Source organism: Geotrypetes seraphini, chromosome 3 (assembly GCF_902459505.1).
Source record: "Geotrypetes seraphini chromosome 3, aGeoSer1.1, whole genome shotgun sequence".
NCBI lineage: Eukaryota > Metazoa > Chordata > Amphibia > Gymnophiona > Dermophiidae > Geotrypetes > Geotrypetes seraphini.
Window position 1 is genome coordinate 243501954 of NC_047086.1, and position 21158 is coordinate 243523111.

Sequence of the window (21158 nt, forward strand, 5' to 3'; positions counted from 1 at the left end):
GCTGGCATTGGGGGGGGGGAGGGGGGTGCAAATAGGGCAGCTGCCCTTGGCATCAAGGCACTGGGGGGCCCCCATGGGCTGGCATATCCTCCCCCTTCTAAGCGTGCCGGTCTGACGTCGCCTTCACCTCCGCTTGCAACCATTTTTGTTGCAGGGGCATGCCAGCTGTGGCAGCAACTCTGAAATGCAGCCTCCCTTTGTGCTTTCCTTGTGCCGCAGTCTGTCAAGGCTGATAAAGGAAGTTGTGTCTTTGGGGGCAGACTGTGGTACAAGGAAAGCAGGGAGGCTGCAGGCTGCATTTCAGAGTCACTGCTGCAACTGGCATTCCCCTGCAACAAAAATGGACGCAAGCAGCTAGGTACTGCAGACACAAATAACCCCTCTGTGTGTAATCCCCCCTCTCCCCTATCAAGATTCTGTAGTTCTACCCTGTAGTCTCACGCTCATGTTTTGTCATATATTGTCACACATCTTTTACTGCTTTTATTAGAATGTAAGCTGCCTAGAAGGCACTTGTCCTTTGTATGGGGAAGTAAACCCTAATCAACTTGGAATCCTGGGATCAGCTCTCCCCACCATCAAGCAGCTAGAATTGAGAAAGGGGGCTCCTGCTTATCACACATGACATGTCCTATCAATATTTTCAATGGTTACACACTTATGCCTGATGCCATGAGGGATGGGCAAAGTTTTCTCCCTGCTGGCCAGAATAATGTCTCTATGTCATTAATACAGAAGGATCCCCTAACACACTACTGGGTGGAGAATAGTCCAAAAAGGAAGTGCCCCTTCAACAAAACAAAATTAGAACACTTGCAATTAACAACCATTAAACTGACGGGCAGAGCTCAGAACCAAAAGTGGTACAGAAATCACAAACAGGGACAAGCCCTTAAATGTACTTACATGGAGGAATAGAAGCACAGAGCTAAGGATATGTGACAACGGTTTGTGGAGAAGGGTTTTCCCGGAAGAGTCATCAAAAAAACATATAATAGGGCTCTATATGCCCTGCAAGATCATCTCTTACAAAGCACAAGTGCCACTGTGGAGCCTAGACTGGCGTGTACCCTCCCGTATTCCTATAAGGCCTTTGGCGATTAAGAGAATCATCAAAACCCACTGGCACATTTTACAATTCCATGAAGGGTTTGTTCAGTTTCCCATGTTCCAGGGGACGAAACTTGCACGAGCGTATCACTTCTTCCCAATTTTTACATTCTGATCAAAGTCAACAATCCATCCGTAGGGGACATAATCGATGTGGCTGGTGCAGTGTGTGCCCCCATGCCATTGAAACCCAGGAGATCACCCATTCACAACTGCAGAAAACCCACACTCTCAAGTATCATACAGATTATTGTTCCTAAAGTATCTAGACAACTGAGCCTCTCTTCTCTCTCCCCTCTATAGCGATTAACTTGTCCTTTTGATCACTCTCTCCTCAAAAATGGATTTCCTGTCCTATTAACCCTCTTTCTTCCTCCCCTCTTAAAGTCAATCAATTTGTACCTTTGCTTAATCTTTGTAAACCGCATAGAACTTCACGGTATTGCGGTATATAAGCTTTTATTATTATTATTATAGTACTTAGGGAGCTGTTTATATGATTACTTGCCCTTGTCAACTGTTTTACATGGATCATACAACCAGATCTACCTGGGTGCGGGTTATTGAACATCTCAGCAAAATCCGAAGGGGTGACATTGGAGCCCCTCTTATACAGCACTGGCAGGCACAGTCACACTCTTAGATGATCTCAAATTTGTGGTTTTAGAGGCCCCACGGTTGAAGAGAGGTGGGAACATGACAGCTGTCCTATGGAAGAAGGAGCAGTCATGGATATATCACTGGCAGACGCTAGCCTCGAATGGGCTGAACCGCGAGGTTGAGTGGTGGGCGTTCTTCCACAAATGAGTGACAGCTACATTGATAGATATTCCGGGGCATCAGCTGTGGGTGACGTCACTCGAAGAGAGACACGTAAGGTATCCACTAGCAGCACCTCAAGCTTGTGTTATACAGTGTTGTTTAACATTGTGAACGGCTCTTTCATCTTTTATCTGTTAGGAAGAAGTTTTTCTCCTGATTGAGCGAGAGTGGGTTCTCTGAGGAAGCCGTTCTGGCGAAACGCGTCAGAACCCGCTGCAGTGAGATAACTTTGGACACATTTTTTTACCAGCTTAAGCTAAGAAAATTTTTTTTTTAAGTCTCATGATTTTGGAAATGGACATTTGAGTAGTTGAGTTTTCTAAAAGGATAAATTATCTATATATTAAAAAAAAACCTATCAACTGACTAAAGAAGGAGCAATGATAGATTCCATGAAAGCACATTTAAGGGCTTGTCCCTGTTTGTGATTTCTGTATCACCTTTGGTTCTCAGCTTTGCCTGTCAGTTTAACGGTTCTAATTTTGTTTTGTTGAATTAATAGAGAATGACCAACCCCTGCCAGGGAGTGGGATGAATCCTCTCCCTCACAATACCAGCTTCCTTGGTGGAAAGGTAGTGAGGTCCCCTTACTTATTCCCTCCACCCAGGAGCAAGGGTGCCCCCCCAACCTGAATGTCTCTGCTTGTCTTCTAGTCTATAGGTGTCATTTCTAGATGGAAATAAGCTGCCACCAAAGGCTGGGACCCTGAAAGCCACCATGAGCTGTAATGTGGTCATGTATTCTATACATTGCGATAACATTTCTACAAGACACTTAAAAGATCAATGGTTTTGTTGTTTAACTTTGTTGTAAAGTGGTGCAGGCTTCTTTTAGTGGGGGGAGGGAAACCAATCCATAAATGTAAATAATAGATAAATAAATATTCTGCAGGGTTGAATCCAGTTAATCAGATAACTCACAAGGCAAACTTTGACCATCTATCTAAAGATATATCTGGCTAAGTTGTCACTGCTGAGTGTTAAACTGAAAAAGATAGCCAGACTTGTATTAAAACTAACCAGATGCACTTTCTTTTTGGCTCTCCATTTAAAACATAACCATACCCCTTAAAATGCCTCTCAATATTCCTCTGATTAACTTTTGGCTTGACATCGACTTGTCTTGCCAAAAATTTATTTCTTAGTAAGCCCCGTATTTTAAGGCCAATGATTTATTCTACTTTGAATATCAACCAAGAAAAGTCAGAAAATTAGGGGAAAAGCCCAAGCAAATTTTTATGCTATTCAAAAATACACAAGAAGCTCCAAAACCTGCTCCCAAAAATAATTCTCCATATAAAGAGTCATTCATTAAAGGCTAACACAAGCTAACACCCTTAACTGCAAGGCACATTTCATGCAGTCTAGGACAGCAAATAGATGAATACCAGTGGTACCTAGTTAACTATCAACAATACAATACCTAGGTATCTATTAGCTGAAGGGATGTCTGGTAAGATTTGCCTCTTTGCAGATTACCGTATATACTCAAATGTAAACCGGGATTTTTGGGCCAAAAAATTGGCACAAAAATGGGGGTCCCAGTTTATATTCGGGTCATTCCCCAGTGACCACCCGAAACCCTAATGGACTTCCTGCAGGCCTGCCTTAGGCTAGGACAGGAGGGATTCCTCCCGTCTCCTGCCCCGGCCAACACTAGTAATTACCACCCTCCCTTGCATACCTGTTCCCTGGTAAATCATTTGTAAAGGTAGCAGCCAGCGGTGCATCCGGGCCGGCATGCAGGAGTGAGCTTTTTGTGCTGCCGGCCAGCCCTGCACCGCTCCTTGATAGGCTGTCCCGAGTTCTCGCAGGATTTGTGGTTCTCGCAGCAGCCTATCAAGGAGTGGTGCAGGGCCAGCCAGTAGCACAAAAAAGCTTGCTCCTGCATGCCGGCATGGGTGCACTGCTGGCTGCTACCTTTACAAAGGATTTCAGCGCGGGATACACGCTGGACCACAAGGGAACAGGTACACGAGGGAGGGTGGTAATTATTAGTGTCGGCAAGGGCAGGAGACAGGAGGAATCCCACCTGTCCCGGCCTACCACTAGTTAAGGGGAAGGGTTAATCTGCTGGCTGGGTTAGAGGGCAGAGGGGAATACGGGACAATCAAGCCATTGTGACATCACTGATGAGGTTGGCTCTTTTTAGGGGGAAGAGGGTATAGGGAAGGAAGGTGGGACAATGTTCACAGCCTGGCAGGGAGGGGGGAGAGTATTCAGAGCCTGGCAGGGAAGGGAGCTTGATTCACAGCCTGGTAAGGAATGGGACTGAGTGCAGAACTTGGCAGGTAGGGGGGCTGAGTACAGAACCTTGCAGGGGAAGGCATGACGGAGAGGACACTGAGTGCAGATTCTGGCAAGGCATGGCACTTAAATATTAAGCCCCCTGCTTATACTCGAGTCAACCATTTTTCCTCCTTTTGGGGGGAAAAATAGGGGGTATCGACTTATATTTGGATCGACTTATATTCGAGTATATATGGTATGCCAAAATCTGCAATACAGTAGATATCCCTGATGGTATGGATGACATGAAGAAGAACCTAGTGAAGTTTGAGGAACGGTCTGAAATTTGGCAGCTAAGATTTAATGCTAAGAAATGCAAGGTCATACATTTGGGCTGCAAATCCCAAGGGAATGGTATAGTTTAGGAGGTGAAAGAGGAGCGGGACTTGGGTGTGATATTATGTGATGATCTTAAGGTGGCCAAACAAGTTGAAAAAGTGACGGTGAAAGCTAGAAGGATGCTTGGGTACTTAGGGAGATGTATGGCCAGTAGGAAAAAAGAGATATTGATGCCTCTGTGTAAGACTAGTGAGACCTCATTTAGAATATTGTGTACAGTTCTGGAGACCAAATTTTCAAAAAGAAATAATAAGGATGAAGTTGGCACATTGGAGTTGGTTGGGCTACTAAAATGGTGCGTGGTCTACTTCATAAGGCATAAGGGGACAGACTTCAAGATCTCAATATGTTTACTTTGGAGGAAAGGCGGGAAAGGGAAATATGATTGAGATGTTTAAATATCTATGTGACAAAAATACATATGAGGTGAGTTTCTTTTAACTGAAAGGAAACTCCAGAGTGAGAGGGCATGAGAAGAAGTTAAGAGGCTCAGGGGTAATCCAGGGAAATACTTTTTTTTTTTTTTTTTTTTACAAAAGGGTGGTAGATGTGTGAAATAGTCAGACTCCTGGTAGAAGTGGTGGAGACAAAGACCAAATCAATCATAAATCGGCACTTGGATGTCCTAATTCCCTGGATGTCTAAGTGCCAATTTTCGAAGCTGTTTTTCTGGATGTCTAGTGATGCGTTTTGCCTGCTGTGTGTCTAGAGTTCGAGGGGGCATGTTAGGAAAAATGTTATGGGCATGTTGTGGGGTGTGCTTTCGGTGTGCTTAACTTGGACGTCTTGCAGTGATTATTGAACCTTTCTCAGGACATCTTGGATGGAACAGATTTTTTGAGCTAGACCTGTTTTAGAAGCGTCTAAGTGCTACATAGGAACCCAAACTGACCTGATGACCACTGGATACATGAAGTCATGGTCCAACCACACTGGTCACTGATCCCTTCCCACCTCCCATAATATCTGTCTCTAGAACAGCAGCACTTGGTATGGGAAAACCTAATAGAGCAGCACACAGGTGTCTTAAGTAACCTGGTGGGTGGATTAGTGAACCATAGAGAGGAGGACCCAGGCCCAAAAGCCACTCTAAACACTACATTTATAGTGGAAAGTATGAGGCCACCAAAACCCTACTGTATTGGCATACAGATACCATTTGCAGCCATAAGGGCTATTGGGATGGTAGACAAGTAGGTATAGTAGGTTTTGGGGGAGTGTTGGGGGCTCACCATAAATTATAAGGGGGGTCATGGTGAGATGTACTTCTGGCACCCTTTGTGTGAAGTTCACAGCAGTGCTCTCTAAGGTGTTCCACTGCTCTGTTGACATGTCTTTGTAACCAGTCCATCACAATGATGGCCATTCCCTTGTCCAAATGGTCTGGATTTGGACGTTTTCAGCTTGGATGTTTCTGTGGTCGAAAATGGGATAGAAAGTAGGCATCCTAAGGGTTGGACATCCTGTCAGCCAAGATATCTAAGTTGTTGATTTTTAATAAAAATACTATAGATATGAAAGTGATTTGGAGTCCATTGGAGTCATTTGTTGAGTAACAGAATGATTGATTCATTAGCTCCTGGATTTAATTCGGTTTCCACACACATCTAGATAGGGAGGGAGGGAAAGGTAGGGGTAGGGTAATTTGTTTTAGTTATTTGCAAGAATGTAAGTTACTTGATATTTCTGAATGTTACTTGATATTTCTGAATGTATAATTGTTGCACTTTTATATGTTTAAAAAATCAATAAAGATTTATTAAAAACAAAAAAAAAAAAATGGGGGGAGGGGGACATCTAGCGGTTAGCCTTTTAAAATTGAACATTTCTGAGCCTCCGAATTTGGATGTCTAGCAAGAAACATCCAAATTGGATTTAGACGTCCTTTTTGAAAATGGCACCCTATGTCTGAATTCAAGAAAGTGTGGGCAGGCATGTGGGATCTCAGGGAGAGGAGGAGACAGTGGATACTGTAGATGGGCAGACTAGATGGGCCATTTGACCTTTATCTGCCACCATGTTTCTAAACAGCTGTACCCGGGTAACTATCTGAATAAGTTACGAGAGCAAAGAGCTGAATACTGTATTCGGATAAGCTAGGACAGCAAATAGCTGAATATCAAGTTTCTCAGATAACGTAGGACAGCAAACAACTAAATATCAGCGGTACCTGGATAACGCCTTGCAGTTGCCCTACACTCAGATATTCTGCATCGGTATCCATGTACCGCCTAGCACTGAATATCTAAATATAAAACTTTTAACAACATTGTCAGTGTTTTAAAGCGATGCTAACTAAGATGTTTAAATATCAGGTGTCTGATGATTACTTGCTCATTAAATGGGTACAACAGGCATAGTTTTGCCTGAGCATTTAAGAGGCATTCTCAGGGTAGGGATAGATTGTGGGGGGAAAAATAAATGTGCATAAAACACAGGCCCAAATTACTGTAAGCACTTTTCCCTTGGCAATAATCAAAGCCCAATTAGCTGCAGCAAACCCTATAGCTCAAAACTAGCAGTGGGATTTGCCTTTCCGTGGGCAGATTGATTATTTTTTGGGGGGGAAGGGGAGAGTTATCAACATGGGCTACCATTAAGACTTTTTATTTTACCACTAACTCATGCTATTTTAGCAACAGGTTCCATTTTATGCAATGAGAGCTGGAGACTAGTACCGTGTTTCCCTGAAAATAAGCCCTAGCATGATTTTCAGGATAGATCCTAATATAAGCCCTACCCCAAAAATAAGCCATAGTTTAGATCCATAACACTAGTGCTGCCAATCATCTTTCCCATCCTCTCTTCCACCCCACCTCCAAAAACAGTGGCAGGGGCCCGACTACCAGCACAGACAGCTGGAAGGCATGGCTCGGGTGAGGATGAGTGCAGTCTGTGGAGAGCCTGGCTGCAGACAAGGCCAAGTATCGTACGTGAAGAGCCAGAGACTGATAGTGATTGCCGCCGGCTCCAGCTCAACATCAGAAAGCAGTGGCGGCAGTAGCAGCGAGGGCTACTCGGGTAGCGTCAAAAAGAGCCACGGAAGCCCCCGACTCACTGGTCATTTGCTGGCGGGGAACAGAAAACGAGAGCACTGGCAGTGGGCGGCGGAGATCCCTCTGCGGACAGCGGGCTCTGGTGAGAATTCTGCTGTTGTGGCTGAGCATGTGGCCCTGCGTGGGTTCAACGGCAGCGTGGCCACGTCCTAGGGTGGCTTAGGCCTGCACGAGGAACTCAGCAAGCAGCTGGACATCAGTAATTGAGCACAAGGCTTCAGAGGTATATCATGCTCACGGAGGGAGGATTGGTAAGGTTTCCCTGCTACCACTACCTGTGTTCCCCCGAAAATAAGCCCTAGTGTGTTTTTTGGAGCACAAATTAATATAAGACCCTGTCTTATTTTCAGGGAAACATGGTTAACAGTAAAATAACCCATTTTAACAGGAGCCCCCATGTTGGTGACTTCCCCACTTTATTACAGAAAAAATAAATGTCTATAGAAATTGAAATCACTGCTATATGTACTAAAAGTGAGCCAAGTATATGGCAATCAAAACAACGTGACATCACTGATGAGATTGGCTCTTAGGCAATGGTGAAATGAGCCATTATGACATCACAAACTCAGCTCTGGTTACCAGAATCTGAAACTCTTTGCATTAAGAGGGGAAGTCACCGTTATGATGTGTTACCTTACTACTAACTCATGCAATTTTAGCACGGGCCCCATTTTATGCAATGAGACCTAGTTACTAATAATCCAGGTTAACAGTAAAATAGCCCATCTTAACGGTAACTCATTTTGATAAATTCACTCCTAAAGAAGCCTATTTAACACATACCAGCAGGTAGCCCTTAGGATTTATGTAGTCAATGACACATGGGCCATGAGCATTTAAAGCGGTTTACATAGGTTCCAGAAATACAACCCTGGATCCTGGACAAGAGAGGACACTTCCCTAATCAAAAAAAACCTAGCATAGACTGCACCATTATGGCCTAGACCAGACATGGGCAAACTACGGCCGGCGGCCCAGATCTGGCTCGTTTAGTTTTTTAATCCGGCCCGCAGCATCAGAGGCAGCCATAGTTTGCCCATGTCTGCAGCGTAAGGGACCGCTGAACAAAGCACCTACTGTAAACTTTTAGCCATCGTGCGGGCAGGGCCTAAGTTAGGGGGGAGCAAGCAGGGCAGCTGTGAACCGCCATGTCTTCCCCCTTCTATCTGCACCAGTCTGATGCTGTACTTACCTTCCGTCGCTGACAATCCATTTTGGCTGCAGGAAACTTTCAGTCGTGGCAGCCAATCTGAACAGCTGCCTATGGCTCCCTTCCCTGCTTTCCTTTGCCTTGGTCCTCCCAGGCGGAACCAGAAATTGCGTCATTGGGGATGGACTGCGGCAGAAGGAAAGAAGGGATGGAGCTGTAAGCAGCGCTTCAGATTGGCTGCCACGGCTGAAAGTTCCCTGCAGCAAAACTGGATTTTTCAGTGATGGAAGGTAAGAGCAATATCAGACCGACGTGGATAGAAAGAGGAAGACATACGGGTAAGGAAATCCCCATTACTAGCTGTAATTAAGTAGAAAGGGGGACTGGAGAGGGAGTTAAAAGAAGTGCCAGACTGAGTGTGGCAGTAGTTAAAGGGGAAGAGCTTATGGGACTGGAAACAGAGGAGGAGAAGGAGGGAGGAAGGAAGGGAGGAGGAGAGAGGGAGAGATGGTGAGCAGTGATATGAAAGGACAGAAGAGAAACAGAGAAGTTGGATGTGGGGTGGAGTGAAGGAAGGGGAAAGATACTTGAAGAGAGGACTGTTGGGAAGAGAAAGGGAGAGATTGTGAACCTGGGGGAGGGGGGAAGCTAGGGGGAGGCTAGTTGGGAAGAGAACGAGAGAGATGGTGGACTTTGGGGATGGAAAGAAGGGAGGGAGGGAGAAATGTTAGGTCTGAGGATGGAAGGGAGCGAGAGATCCAACCCATTGCTCAGCATTAAGGGGGAAGGGAAGAACACAACAATAGAAAAGAGAGGGAGCAAAATGTTGGACCATGGGGAAAGAGGAAGAGAGTTGAACCCATGGGAAAGGGGAAAAAAGTCAATATGTTGGAGACAGGCATAGTGAAGGAAATGGAGCTTGAATGCAAGAGAACCCATTGATGACAGATGCTGATGCTTGAGGGAGGAAGGTGAAACTGGTGAATGCGCGAAAAGAAAATTCACGAGGATTCAGCAAGTGGCAGCCGCGGGAGTGCTGCCCTCCCCCCCTTCCTGTTGCCCGGCCCCTCTGTCAAATTTAAGAACCTACTGTTGCCCACGAGTCAAAAAGTTTGCCCACCCCTGGCCCAGACAGACTTCGTTAACTTAAAATCACTGGCTTTCAACCCCCTCTACTCACCATAAGGTCGGAACTGCTGTTTCCAATGTGCAGAGAACGATTAGTTAAGTCAAATCCTCCAAAACTGCAGGTTCTCTGAAGGGAGAAAAGGAGGAGGGGAAGAAGAGAAGGACGGAGATATTAAAAGAAATCTAAAAGAAGTAATCATGTCCCCTCATATGGGCTACAGTGCAGGAAAGAAGAATGTATGTACACATGTGAGATGGGAACAGGAAAATGAAATGATGAGAAATGGGAAGTTCACGTCTCACCACAGTGATTCATGCTGGGAGAGGAATCTGAGCCAGATGGCCCGACACAGACGCTGTTCTTCACAGGGGCTCTAGCCCACACTGATCCTGAAAATGTGTTCAAGACCCTTTGTTTGGAGAAAATGGTACATTACCCTCTGCAGGCTGAATCCTAGAGCTTCCCAACAGCTTTTCCCCCTCTAACTGGTCAAACATGACACCAAAATCCATTGGAGAAAACCTTTCAAGGAGTGTAATGTTTCCGAGGGTCACCCTGCCAGTTGAATAATATTCATCCTGAGAAATTTTGCCATAGATTCAGGTACCCACTGCAGTCTCCTTAGTGATAGGAGACAGGCTTATTTAATTTTTTTAAACACTCACTGTTGCATATTAGCCCTACAGGGCGGGGTAGGGATTGACTCAATGCCTCTCTGTCCCGTCCAGTCACTAATATAGCTCTTCAGACTGTTCCAGATTACCAAATTGTCAGATTAGTCAGATGGGCAATGTCTTCGAAATGAGACATAGGGAAAAATGCTTTTATGAAGACAATAGCCACATCTCTAGGGTAAAAAGTTGAGCATGCTGCATGGTCTGACAAATCCTGTTTCTAAAGCTTACTTTTCATTTTAAAGATAAAAAGTAGCTAAACTGGGTCATGTCTGGATACTAGCATTGAATTTCTGGATTTGCAATGCTGGTTAACGCATAGAACCATTTTTAAAAAATCAAAGATGGGATTGTACAGCTTTCCTATTCTCAATTGGTTACCAGTTCTCCAACTAACCCAGGATCTGCTTCTAGAACTCATCCAAAGCTGAACAGTTAAACCATCCTCCATCTGCTGGAGACAGATAAATACTGAGTATTCTGTTGCCTCATGGTTCCCTAACAGGGTGAATCACACAGTTAAGTGCAATATTCAGCACATAACCAGCTACGGGCTACGGTATAAAGACAGGATTGACATTCATGCGGTTAACCTGGCCAGTCAAATGTTGGGCCCTGACCCTGATACACTCCCAAAAGAGCTGGTTTTCAGCTTGGTGCTAACCGGTTATTTCCAGTGGCATTAACTGAGGTTTTTGAGGTCTACATTTCTGGCACCTGCGTTTGACGTGAATCATGTCTATGGCAGCACCTAAGGTCGTTACCGGCATTAGCCACGCCTATTTCAACCTTAGGCTTCCTTAGGCATTGCCATAAACACGATCTATGTGCCGGGGTTGTAGGGACCTACACTTTTGGTTTTAAATAATTTTAAGGTGCTTTTTAAACAGCTCTGCTGCTTAAATTAAGCACCATTTATAGAATATGGGCCTACAGGCATGAATAGGTAGAACTACCAATCCAAGATGATGGATCCCAAATGTTGGATGGTATCAGACCTGTCAAGTTTCACTTGTTCACTGGTCTTTTCCCGTCCTCCCACTGATGATCTTCCACTGAGCTGCCTCTCCAGCAGGAAAGGCCTTCATAAAATATCATCTTCTGCTGCCATTAATCCCGCAGCAGCAGGAGATAACCTTTTATGAAAGTCTTTTCTATTGCTGCAGCTCAGGGAGGTATCTCCTTTTGCTTCTGGCCAACTGACTGTGGCAGGGGCAGAGAAATGTGTGGGGGCAAAGCAATGGGCTGAGTGGAGCAATGGATGAGGCAGAGTGATCGGTGGGGACGAGATAGGCTAGAGACTGACCCTGAATCTCTTGCTGAGTTGATTGGCCCCCTTGGCAGCTCTATGGTATATGTTGAGTTGCCATTCATCAGTAGCTGGAGAAAAGAAATCCAATATTTGTATATAAAAATAATTTAGAACAGTGTTCTTCAACCGCTGGTCTGTGGACTGGTGCCGGTCCACAGAAATTTTCTGCCGGTCCACAGGGTTGGCACGTCCATCGGGCAGAAGACAGTGTTCTTCAGCTGCGGTCCACGATGCGATCAACACGGCGTCTTCGGGCACGCTCCCTGAGTGCTGCAGTGCACAAAGCTGTGGGAAAAGGCTCCTACACACGTCCTGCGTCTGAACCAGAAGCCTTCTCTCTGACGTCGCAACATCAGAGGGAAGGCTTCCAGATGAGGCGTGGGACGTCTGCGAGGAGCCGCTGCTCACAGCTTTGTGCAGTGCAGCACTCAGGGAGCCGGCCTGAAGATGCCGCATTGATTGGACCATGGACCTGCCCGAAGATAACACCGGGGAGCAGGCCAGAAGGCAAGGCACAGCATGGAGGGAGAGAAACAACAGCGATAGGGGAAATGCTTTTATTTTTTTATTTAGTGATTGATTTACATCTGCTGTCTGTTCAGGAAGAAATGCATTTGTTTCTTTTCCTCTGGGGTACTGGTTGCAGAGTCTTGCATCTTAGGGTTTTTTGTAAATATTAGTACTTTTAGTTTTTGGTCCTGCATTTGCATGGGGCTTTCCGTTTTCTGGTAAGAATGAATGTTGAAAAGCATACAGTGTGCTTTGTGTATTTTAATTTTGTGGTTAACAATTATGGGGGTTGTTAATACAATTATATTGTATGTATATATGAAAAATGAATGGAAAAAATGATGTTACAATTATGGGGGTGGGGTGATGTTACTATTATGGGGGTGGGGTCTGGGGCGGAGATAGGGTGGAGATGGGCACGACTTAGCCCAGTGTTCTTCATCTGCTGGTCCGTGGACAGGTACCGGTCCACAAAATAATTTTTTTATTTCCACCAGTCCATAGGTTGAAGAACACTGATTTAGAATACTCATAAATGTCTAGGTTTCCCTATATAATAAGGGACTGTGGTATAACACTGAGAACTGCAGAACTCCAACTTGGCCCTATGATAGTTATTGTCCATTCTAGCAGTTCCAACTCTCCAGTAGCTATCGACCAACCAGAAGGGTGCAGATTCCTAACTAGTTATGTGTAATCTAATCTAATCCAATCTAATCTAGTCTTCAATTTATATATCGGGTCATCTCCCAATGGAGCTCGACTCGGTTCACATGTAATTAAGACTAGAGTACACAAGAAGAAGAGCATGAGATAAGTAAGAGTTGTAGTATTATCATTTCGTTGATACTGTAAGAACATAAGAATTGCCGCTGCTGGGTCAGACCAGTGGTTCATTGTGCCCAGCAGTCCGCTCACGCAGCAGCCCTCTGGTCAAAGACCAGCACCCTGAGACCAGCCCTACTGGTGTACATTCCGGTTCAGCAGGAACTTGTCGAACTTGGTCTTGAATCCCTGGAGGGTGTTTTCCCCTATGACTGACTCCGGAAGAGCGTTCCAGTTTTCTACCACTCTCTGGGTGAAGAAGAACTTCCTTACGTTCGTAAGGAATCTATCCCCTTTCAATTTTAGAGAGTGCCCTCTCGTTCTCCCTACCTTGGAGAGAGTGAACAACCTGTCCTTTTCTACCAAGTCTATTCCCTTCAGTACCTTGAATGTTTCAATTATGTCCCCTCTCAATCTCCTCTGTTCGAGGGAGAAGAGGCCGAGTTTCTCTAATCTTTCGCTGTACGGCAACTACTCCAGCCCCGTAACCATCTTATTCGCTCTTCTCTGGACCCTTTCAAGTAGTACCGTGTCCTTCTTCATGTATGGCAACCAGTGCTGGACGCAGTACTCCAGGTGAGGGCACACCATGGCCCGGTACAGCGGCATGATAACCTTCTCCGATCTGTTCGTGATCCCCTTCTTTATCATTCTTAGCATTCGTTTCACCCTTTTCGCCGCCGCTGCCGCACATTGAGCAGACGGCTTCATCGACTTGTCGATCAGAACTCCCAAGTCTCTTTCCTGGGAGGTGTCTCCAAGTACCGCCCCGGACATCCTGTATTCGTGCATGAGATTTTTGTTACCGACATGCATCACTTTACATTTATCCATGTTGAACCTCATCTGCCATGTTGATGCTCATTCCTCGAGCCTGATTATGTCATGTTGAAGATCTTCGCAATCCCCCTGCGTCTTCACTACTCTGAACAACTTCATATCGTCCACAAATTTAATCAGCTCACTTGTCGTACCAATGTCCAGATCATTTATAAATATGTTGAAGAGCCCGGGTCCAAGCACCGAGACCTGCGGCACCCCACTGGTGATGCTCTTCCAGTCCGAGTATTTATCCATTTACTCCCACGCTCTGTTTCCTATTCTCCAGCCAGTTTTTAATCCATGTGAGTATTTCACCTTCGATTCCATGGCTCACAATTTTACGAAGTAGTTAAGCTGTTTAAATATTGTGTGAACAGCAGGGTTTTCAGGGCTTTACAAAATAGTTGTAGCTGGCCTATCAATCCAATAGAGTCAGGAAGTCCATTCCAAATCTCTATCATCTTGAAGACAAGAGATTGACTAAGCTTCCCAACAGATTTAATTCCCTTATAGGTGGGGAAAGATAACTAAATATCTGTGTATTCCTTGAATGACAAGATCTAAAGGTATTACAATATAAGGGAACTAAAGGATCAAATATTCCATAGAGAAGCTTGAAGATTATGCATGCACATTTAAATTACATCCTAAAGCGGACTGGGAGCCAGTGAAACTTTCTCAACAGAGGAGAAATAATAATAATAACAATCCATTCTGTCCCTCAAATTAGAACAGCTACTGTGCCCACTAACAATAAAAACAAACTAAACACATAACAAATGTGTGAAAAATTGAGGGCAACTAGTATGAAATAGCAGAGGAATTTTTTTTTCACTCAGAGAATAGTTAAAGTCTGGAACGTGTTTCCAGAGGATGTGGTAAGAGCGGATAGCGTAGCTGGTTTTAAGAAAAGTTTGGACAAGTTTCTGGAGGAAAAGTCCATAGTCTGTTATTGAGAAAGACTGCTTGCCCTGTATTGGTAGCATGGAATATAGCTGAACTGCTTCAACTAATAGCCAATCTGTCGATCAAATCAGGAAGGATTCCGGAAGACGAATGTTACGCCGGAAAGTGGCAAATGTTACTCCGATCTTCAAGAAAGGTTCAAAGGGAGATCCGGGAAATTACAGATCGGTGAGTCTGACCTCGGTATCTGTGAGTCTGACCTCGGTACCTGTGAGTCTGACCTGGATTGGCCACTGTGAGAACGGGCTACTGGGCTTGATGGACCATTGGTCTGACCCAATAAGGCTATTCTTATGTTCTTATGGCGCTCTTTTACTAAAATACGGAAGAGGTTTCTACCATGACCCAGGTTGCTAAGTGCTCTGACCCTCATAGAAATTCTATGAGTGTTGGAGCATTTAGCACTCCGGACCACAGTACAAACCTCTACTGTGGCTTAGTAAAAAGAGGCGGGGGGTGGGGGTAATGCAAATAAGCCCAGTAAAAAAATTTCATATAAAATTTTGCAAACAGAAATTTCTCAAAAAGAAAAAATGCTCATCTAGTTTCTTTTTATAAAATGAAATTAGACCCGCAAACCTAATTTGTCACTTGGTTTTATTACACATTAATGACTAATGAGCTGCTTTGCATGAATGTGCATTGAAGCTGCTCATAAGGGATCCTATTACTAAGCTGCACTAAAAAACAGCCTTACAGCATCCTTGTGCAGGTCTTTCCCACATGCTAGGCCCACATTTAGCACAGTCAGAAATGGTCGATTTTCCATTTTCAAAATGAATGACTATGTGCTTGTGTTGCCATTAATGTGCGACCATTAACAAAAATTATCCCCCTCTTTTATGAAGACACATTAGACTTTTTTATCGCTGGTCATGGTGGTATTAGCTCTGATGTTCACAGAATTCCTATGAGTGTTGGATTTAATACCGCCACGGCAGGTGATAAAAAAGCCTAATGCGGCTTCGTAAAAGTGGGGTAAGTGCGTGAGCACTTACCAACACCTGTTTTGTAGGTATAAGGGCTTACATACTAACCCTACACTAATTAGTCACACACACTAAGGGCTGGATTTAATAAATGGCGCCATCATCCACCTAAAAAAAATGGTCGCTGATCAAGTGCCAATCATACAACAACACCGTTTCTAGAATCACAGTTTTGTGAAAGGTAGACACCAGAAATGTAGGCCAGGGTTTTAAAGGCCTACATTTCCAGTGCCTACCTTTCAAGTGAATCTAATCTAATCTAATCGTCCATTTGTAAGTCGCACAAACCTATACAAGCTCAAGGCGACAGATCAAAGAGGAAGAGGAAAAAGGAGTATGGAAGGAGGCTCGGACAAGCAAGGGGAGGAGCCTAGGAGGAGGGGGGTGATATACAGAAGCTGAAACAGTTAGTTGCCAAAGAGGTGAGTCTTCAGGTTTTTCCTAAATGTGGTATAGTTTGTCTTCTTCCCGATCACGATAATGGAGACACTTTACGATGTCTAACGCCACTTCTGGTGATAGCCACACCTATAGTGATGTTAGGCATCATAAAGCACCTCCGTAACCATAACGTTTCCACTTAAGTCAGGCGCCGGTAGGGCGCCCACTGGCACATAACTTTAGGTGCTGTTTACAGAATATGGGCCTTACTGATTAATGCAAAAATGCCTATTCTATGCCCGCAGACAAGCTCCCTCTGTGAAAATTACAGTCAGATGCCTCAGCATGCCCCATGGTAAGCCGCTGTTTTAGAGGAATCGTGTGCCTTACAGGCTTCATTTGGTTTGTTAGGTTCTCTGGGTAGTCGCATCATATTCCGGACCCCTGAAGAAGGAGTGTTTTCCGAAACACGGACCGTGTTGGGTCCTGTGGACTCACACCTGAAAACCATTTTTTTAAATATATTTTTGAAAGCTACATTTAATGTTTCTTAATAAAGATTAGTTTTACAATTTGTATATCATATCTGCAGTTTTCCCCCCCCTTTGTTTAAGCTCTTTTAAGCTGCAGTTTATTAAAAGGACCCCCCTAAATATTAATTACAATTTTGCACACAAACTTGTGTATGAAATTTTATTACGTGGAAACACAGAAAGCTTTGCAGATTGTGCTTCTGTCTGCTAAAAAACAAATTTAGGTTTATTTTATTACATTTTATATTCTACCTTGTATAGACATTGCTCCCAACTTCCTTAGGAAAAAAAACTTTCTAAACAAAACAATCCGCCTGATATTCAGCGGTTCATAGCCAGCCGGGAACGGCTTTCCAGCCAGCTAAGTACTGCTAAGCCAGATAACCACCAATATTCAGCAGCAAATAGCCAGCTATTTCCCGCAGATTATCCTGCTTAGCCGGTGATGACAATGCCTGTCACCACCATTATTCAGCAGCTTGACGGCTAAGGTGAGTGGCCAGACAGACCTGCCTAAAAAACAGGTTTATCTTTGACCACTAGCCCCTCTTCCACAAAGCCGCGCCAGCGGATGTCGCTCGGCCACAGCCCCGAAGCCCATAGAGATTTATCGGCTTGGCCAGTTAAGTCTGTGGTGCCAAAACTTAATCTGGAAATTCAATGCTGGCGGCAGGATATGACCCCATCACTGAATATACGGTATTGGTGCCAAACCGTAGGAGGTAACTGGGCCGCATCCCATGGTCTGAATATCGGGCTGAATCTCTTTAGCAGAGAGCTCTTCACAATCTTTTGCTTCTGTTATGAAAACCAAAAATAATCTGTAGGATTTCACATCCTTTTCAATGCCTCTTAATTTTGAGTACAGCAAACTTGTAAGACTACTTTTCCAAAGCATTCCTATCATTTATGGGAAATATTGTTCAAATCTAGAATTTAGGACCTCTTATTTAACTTCTGATTGGCAATTCTCCTGTACCTACATATATGATCCTACATCCTCTTTCTTATTTTCCTGTCCTGTACCTGTTGACACAGAGAATGGGCTATTCAATGGAACGGTCATGCAGTCAAAATAAACAACACTGGAGAAATTATCATCATGCATGCTTTGGTCACCACAATTAAAAAAAAAAAAAAGAAAATACTTCTCAAAAAAGTGAACTAAATGGTAAGGTGAGGTGAGGCAGAATGACCACTTCCACTGAATGTACAGGCATTGCGATTTCCCAGAGGTTGCAACAGGCAAGTGATACCACTACGTTCCAGACACATACCGGTACTCTTTCCAAGGTCAGGAGAACGGCAGCTTTCTACAGTCTGAAACGGGGGAATGTTGTGTAATGTAACAAAAATGAACCAGCAAATGGAAACTGGAAGCCTGGAAAAGAGGGCACTGCGGCCCTCCCCTTGTTGTTAATTGTATCATGTAACAGATACTTGTTTGTGTGTTTCCTGAGAGGGTCTAACAGTGCGGCTCACTCAGAGCTTATAGAAAGTGAAATCCTCTTATCCTTCTGTAGTTGCTGTTCTGATAAGAACACACAAGCTGAAAGGGCACTTCTTGTTCATCACTTTGCGTATCAATCACAGAAGAGGGAAAGAAGGTTATCTTTAGAAGAAAATGTGTGTCTTCCTGACTGATGGTGATTGCTAGACAATTCTGGAGAGCAGAAAAAGAGCAGGCTGTAAAGGACAGGTGAGCCCTTCATTAAGAAGAAAAAATGGTTGATTATTATTATTTGTATATAAATTGTATTGCACTTTTTGTTGGTATTAAAAACTAAATAAAGTTAAGAAAAAAAAAATGTTTCTCTACCAGACTCTGTCTTTGGAACATGAATGAAACAAGATTCCAGAGTCTTAGTCATGTTTGAATTAACTCAAATGACTAATTTACATGTTTTAAGTAATATGGAGAGGTCACATGGCTATAGCAATGAATCATGAGGCAGGAGAGCTGCCTGGAATCTTTAAGCTCAGAATCTGCCCTGCCTCTGACTCGGCCTAAATGAAGGTCTCTCACTTCCTGGGGTTTAGTGGTCTAGCTTAGCTTGCAAACGGAGGCAAAAGGACTAGGAGATTTTTCAGGGGCGATAATGGTAGAAAACTAGAAGATTCCACCACTAAAGAAAAATGCAAATAAGTGTCCCCTTTATCTCGATGGATCTCAGTTTATTTTGCTGTTTTTGAATAATAATAATTAGAATAGCAATTTTCTTTCATGTTTTTTGGCAATTTTGAATCAGAAGCAGCAGTCAGACTATCGCTGCAGTGAATGTGAGGCATTTAACTACATGCATACACTCTCCGCATTGGCAGCCGTGTGCATTTATCTGAAATCTTGGATTTGGGACTGCACAGTGATCTGGTTTGGCGAAAAGGCTCCATATAAACCTAGTTGATGATTATAATTGAGTTATGGTGAGCCTATACTCCTACACCTTTAAAAAGCATGTTAAGTACTCTTGAAAAAAATAACTGTGGCATTCTTCAGACTGAAATTTTGAAAACCATACTTTATAGAAACAGATGTCTCCTAACATTACATAACTTATGGAGTCACATGTGTCTGTATTCTGGTATTTGAATATTTCAATATGATCCCTAATCACCACAGGAACTTAGTTAAAACATAGTTTTAGGGGTTGAAAACCTGCAGCGAAAAAAATGTTTTAAAATGTGTTCTGAATTAATCAGTGTTGAAAGCAATAGCTATCAAGAAAAATTAAATAATACCAGTTTTCTTTACAAAGGGGAACAAACACTTATTTCTCCTACCCACTTTTATACATAACTGAATATTTAACATCTTTTCGCAAGCAGGTTTGAGAGGAACATCAAGGCATAAGAACGTTAAAGTCTTTAATGTGAGGCTGGAATGAAGTAATAACCCTTGATTGCAACCTCATGGGAAATGAAAGGCCGCTTTCTGGAAGGCTCTGTGACTCACAGACTTTTGGTGAATTCTTAAAAGGACCCTTTTAGTGCAGCGGTCCACTGTGGCAGCCCACTTCCTCTCGGCCTGCTCATCCTCCTCCAGCAGGCACTGCCTCAGGTCCTGTCTCTCAGCCTTGGTTAGGGTCCTGTCAGTGACCGGGCGCACCAGCTGCGACAGGTTAAGGTGACTGTAAAGGCTGCGCTCCACAACATAGGTGATGTTGAAGTCACTGATGGATGTGCGACCTCGCAGCCTTCTGTTGGGGAAGCCGCAACCTCCTCCCTTGGCTTTCTGTGGAAACGGTTGCTGGTCACTGGTCGTGGGATGCCCTCCTTTCCTTTGAGGGCGCTGCCAAAGAAAAGCTCTGGAACAGGAGTAGTTAGAATCTATTTTTTTCAATCTCATCTGCTTACGGACACTCTGGATCTCTTCCAAGGAGACCAGGAGATGGTGATGCTTCTGCCTGTTGCTGCCATAAAAACAAATACGCTCCATACTTACCCCATGGCTTAGTGAGCTGAGGCCTTTCTTCATCTCCCCATCGGTCAAAGAGCGAGAAACTTTCTGCGTCTTCTCCTCTTCTGGGCTGGAGAAAAATAAGCCCATCTTCTTGGGAGGCTTGATAAGGCCCCGGTTCTCAGATTTGCTGAAAGTCTTAATCAACTTCCTGTTGGCATTCCAGGTGTCCAGGCTGGTGGAAGAAGGCGAAGTGGTGAGCGAGTCTAAATCCTCTTCTGGCTGTTTCTCAGAAGAATCATCCAAAGAGAAAGTCTTCTTGTGAACTCCAGAGTAAAGCGCAGATTTGTCGTCCACTATTGGTGAGCTTTCAGCAACGTGCTCATCTACCCCTGCATGGGGAAAAAAAAACATACGTCAGCTGTCTTATAATACATTTCTTTGCACACCAATACGTCCTCCTATTGAACTGTAACCTTAAGTTACCTTTTCATTATATCTCTAAAACAGGCAGCAACAGCAGCAACAATCTCATACAATGACAAAGGAAGAATCATCCTATCTGATACGTACGCTTAATTCTGCTCTGCTGGTCAATTTTCTTTTTTACGGTAACTAAACAGAGGATTTCAATATCAATTATGTGTCACTTTAGGATAAAAACCTATATTGAGAAATCATGCACTGTAACTGTCAAATTTATCCTGTAAACTGCATATTATGTATATTGGTATTAGATCCCTAATATGTGTCAAATTAGGTTAAATCCAGCGCAAATTGTAACCTGTTAACTGTATAGTATGTATGTTTAACCTATAACCCATTCTGAGCTCTTTGGGGGGAAAAAGGGA

The 21158-nt window shown here is 43.9% G+C and overlaps 1 protein-coding gene across 4 annotated transcripts in view; it reads right to left on the minus strand.

Annotated features, from left to right (window-relative positions):
* The window catches only part of SASH1 (SAM and SH3 domain containing 1), a 512910-nt gene that overhangs the window by 88496 nt on the left and 403256 nt on the right, over positions 1-21158 (minus strand). For 3 of the 4 annotated variants that reach the window (XM_033936577.1, XM_033936580.1, XM_033936579.1), the window contains 2 exons: positions 20353-20699; positions 9950-10024 (listed from right to left, as the gene is read on the minus strand). In XM_033936577.1, the coding sequence (XP_033792468.1) occupies positions 9950-10024; positions 20353-20699 (422 nt within the window). The remainder of the gene's footprint in view (positions 1-9949; positions 10025-20352; positions 20700-21158) is intronic. The other variant, XM_033936578.1, reaches the window with a different exon arrangement.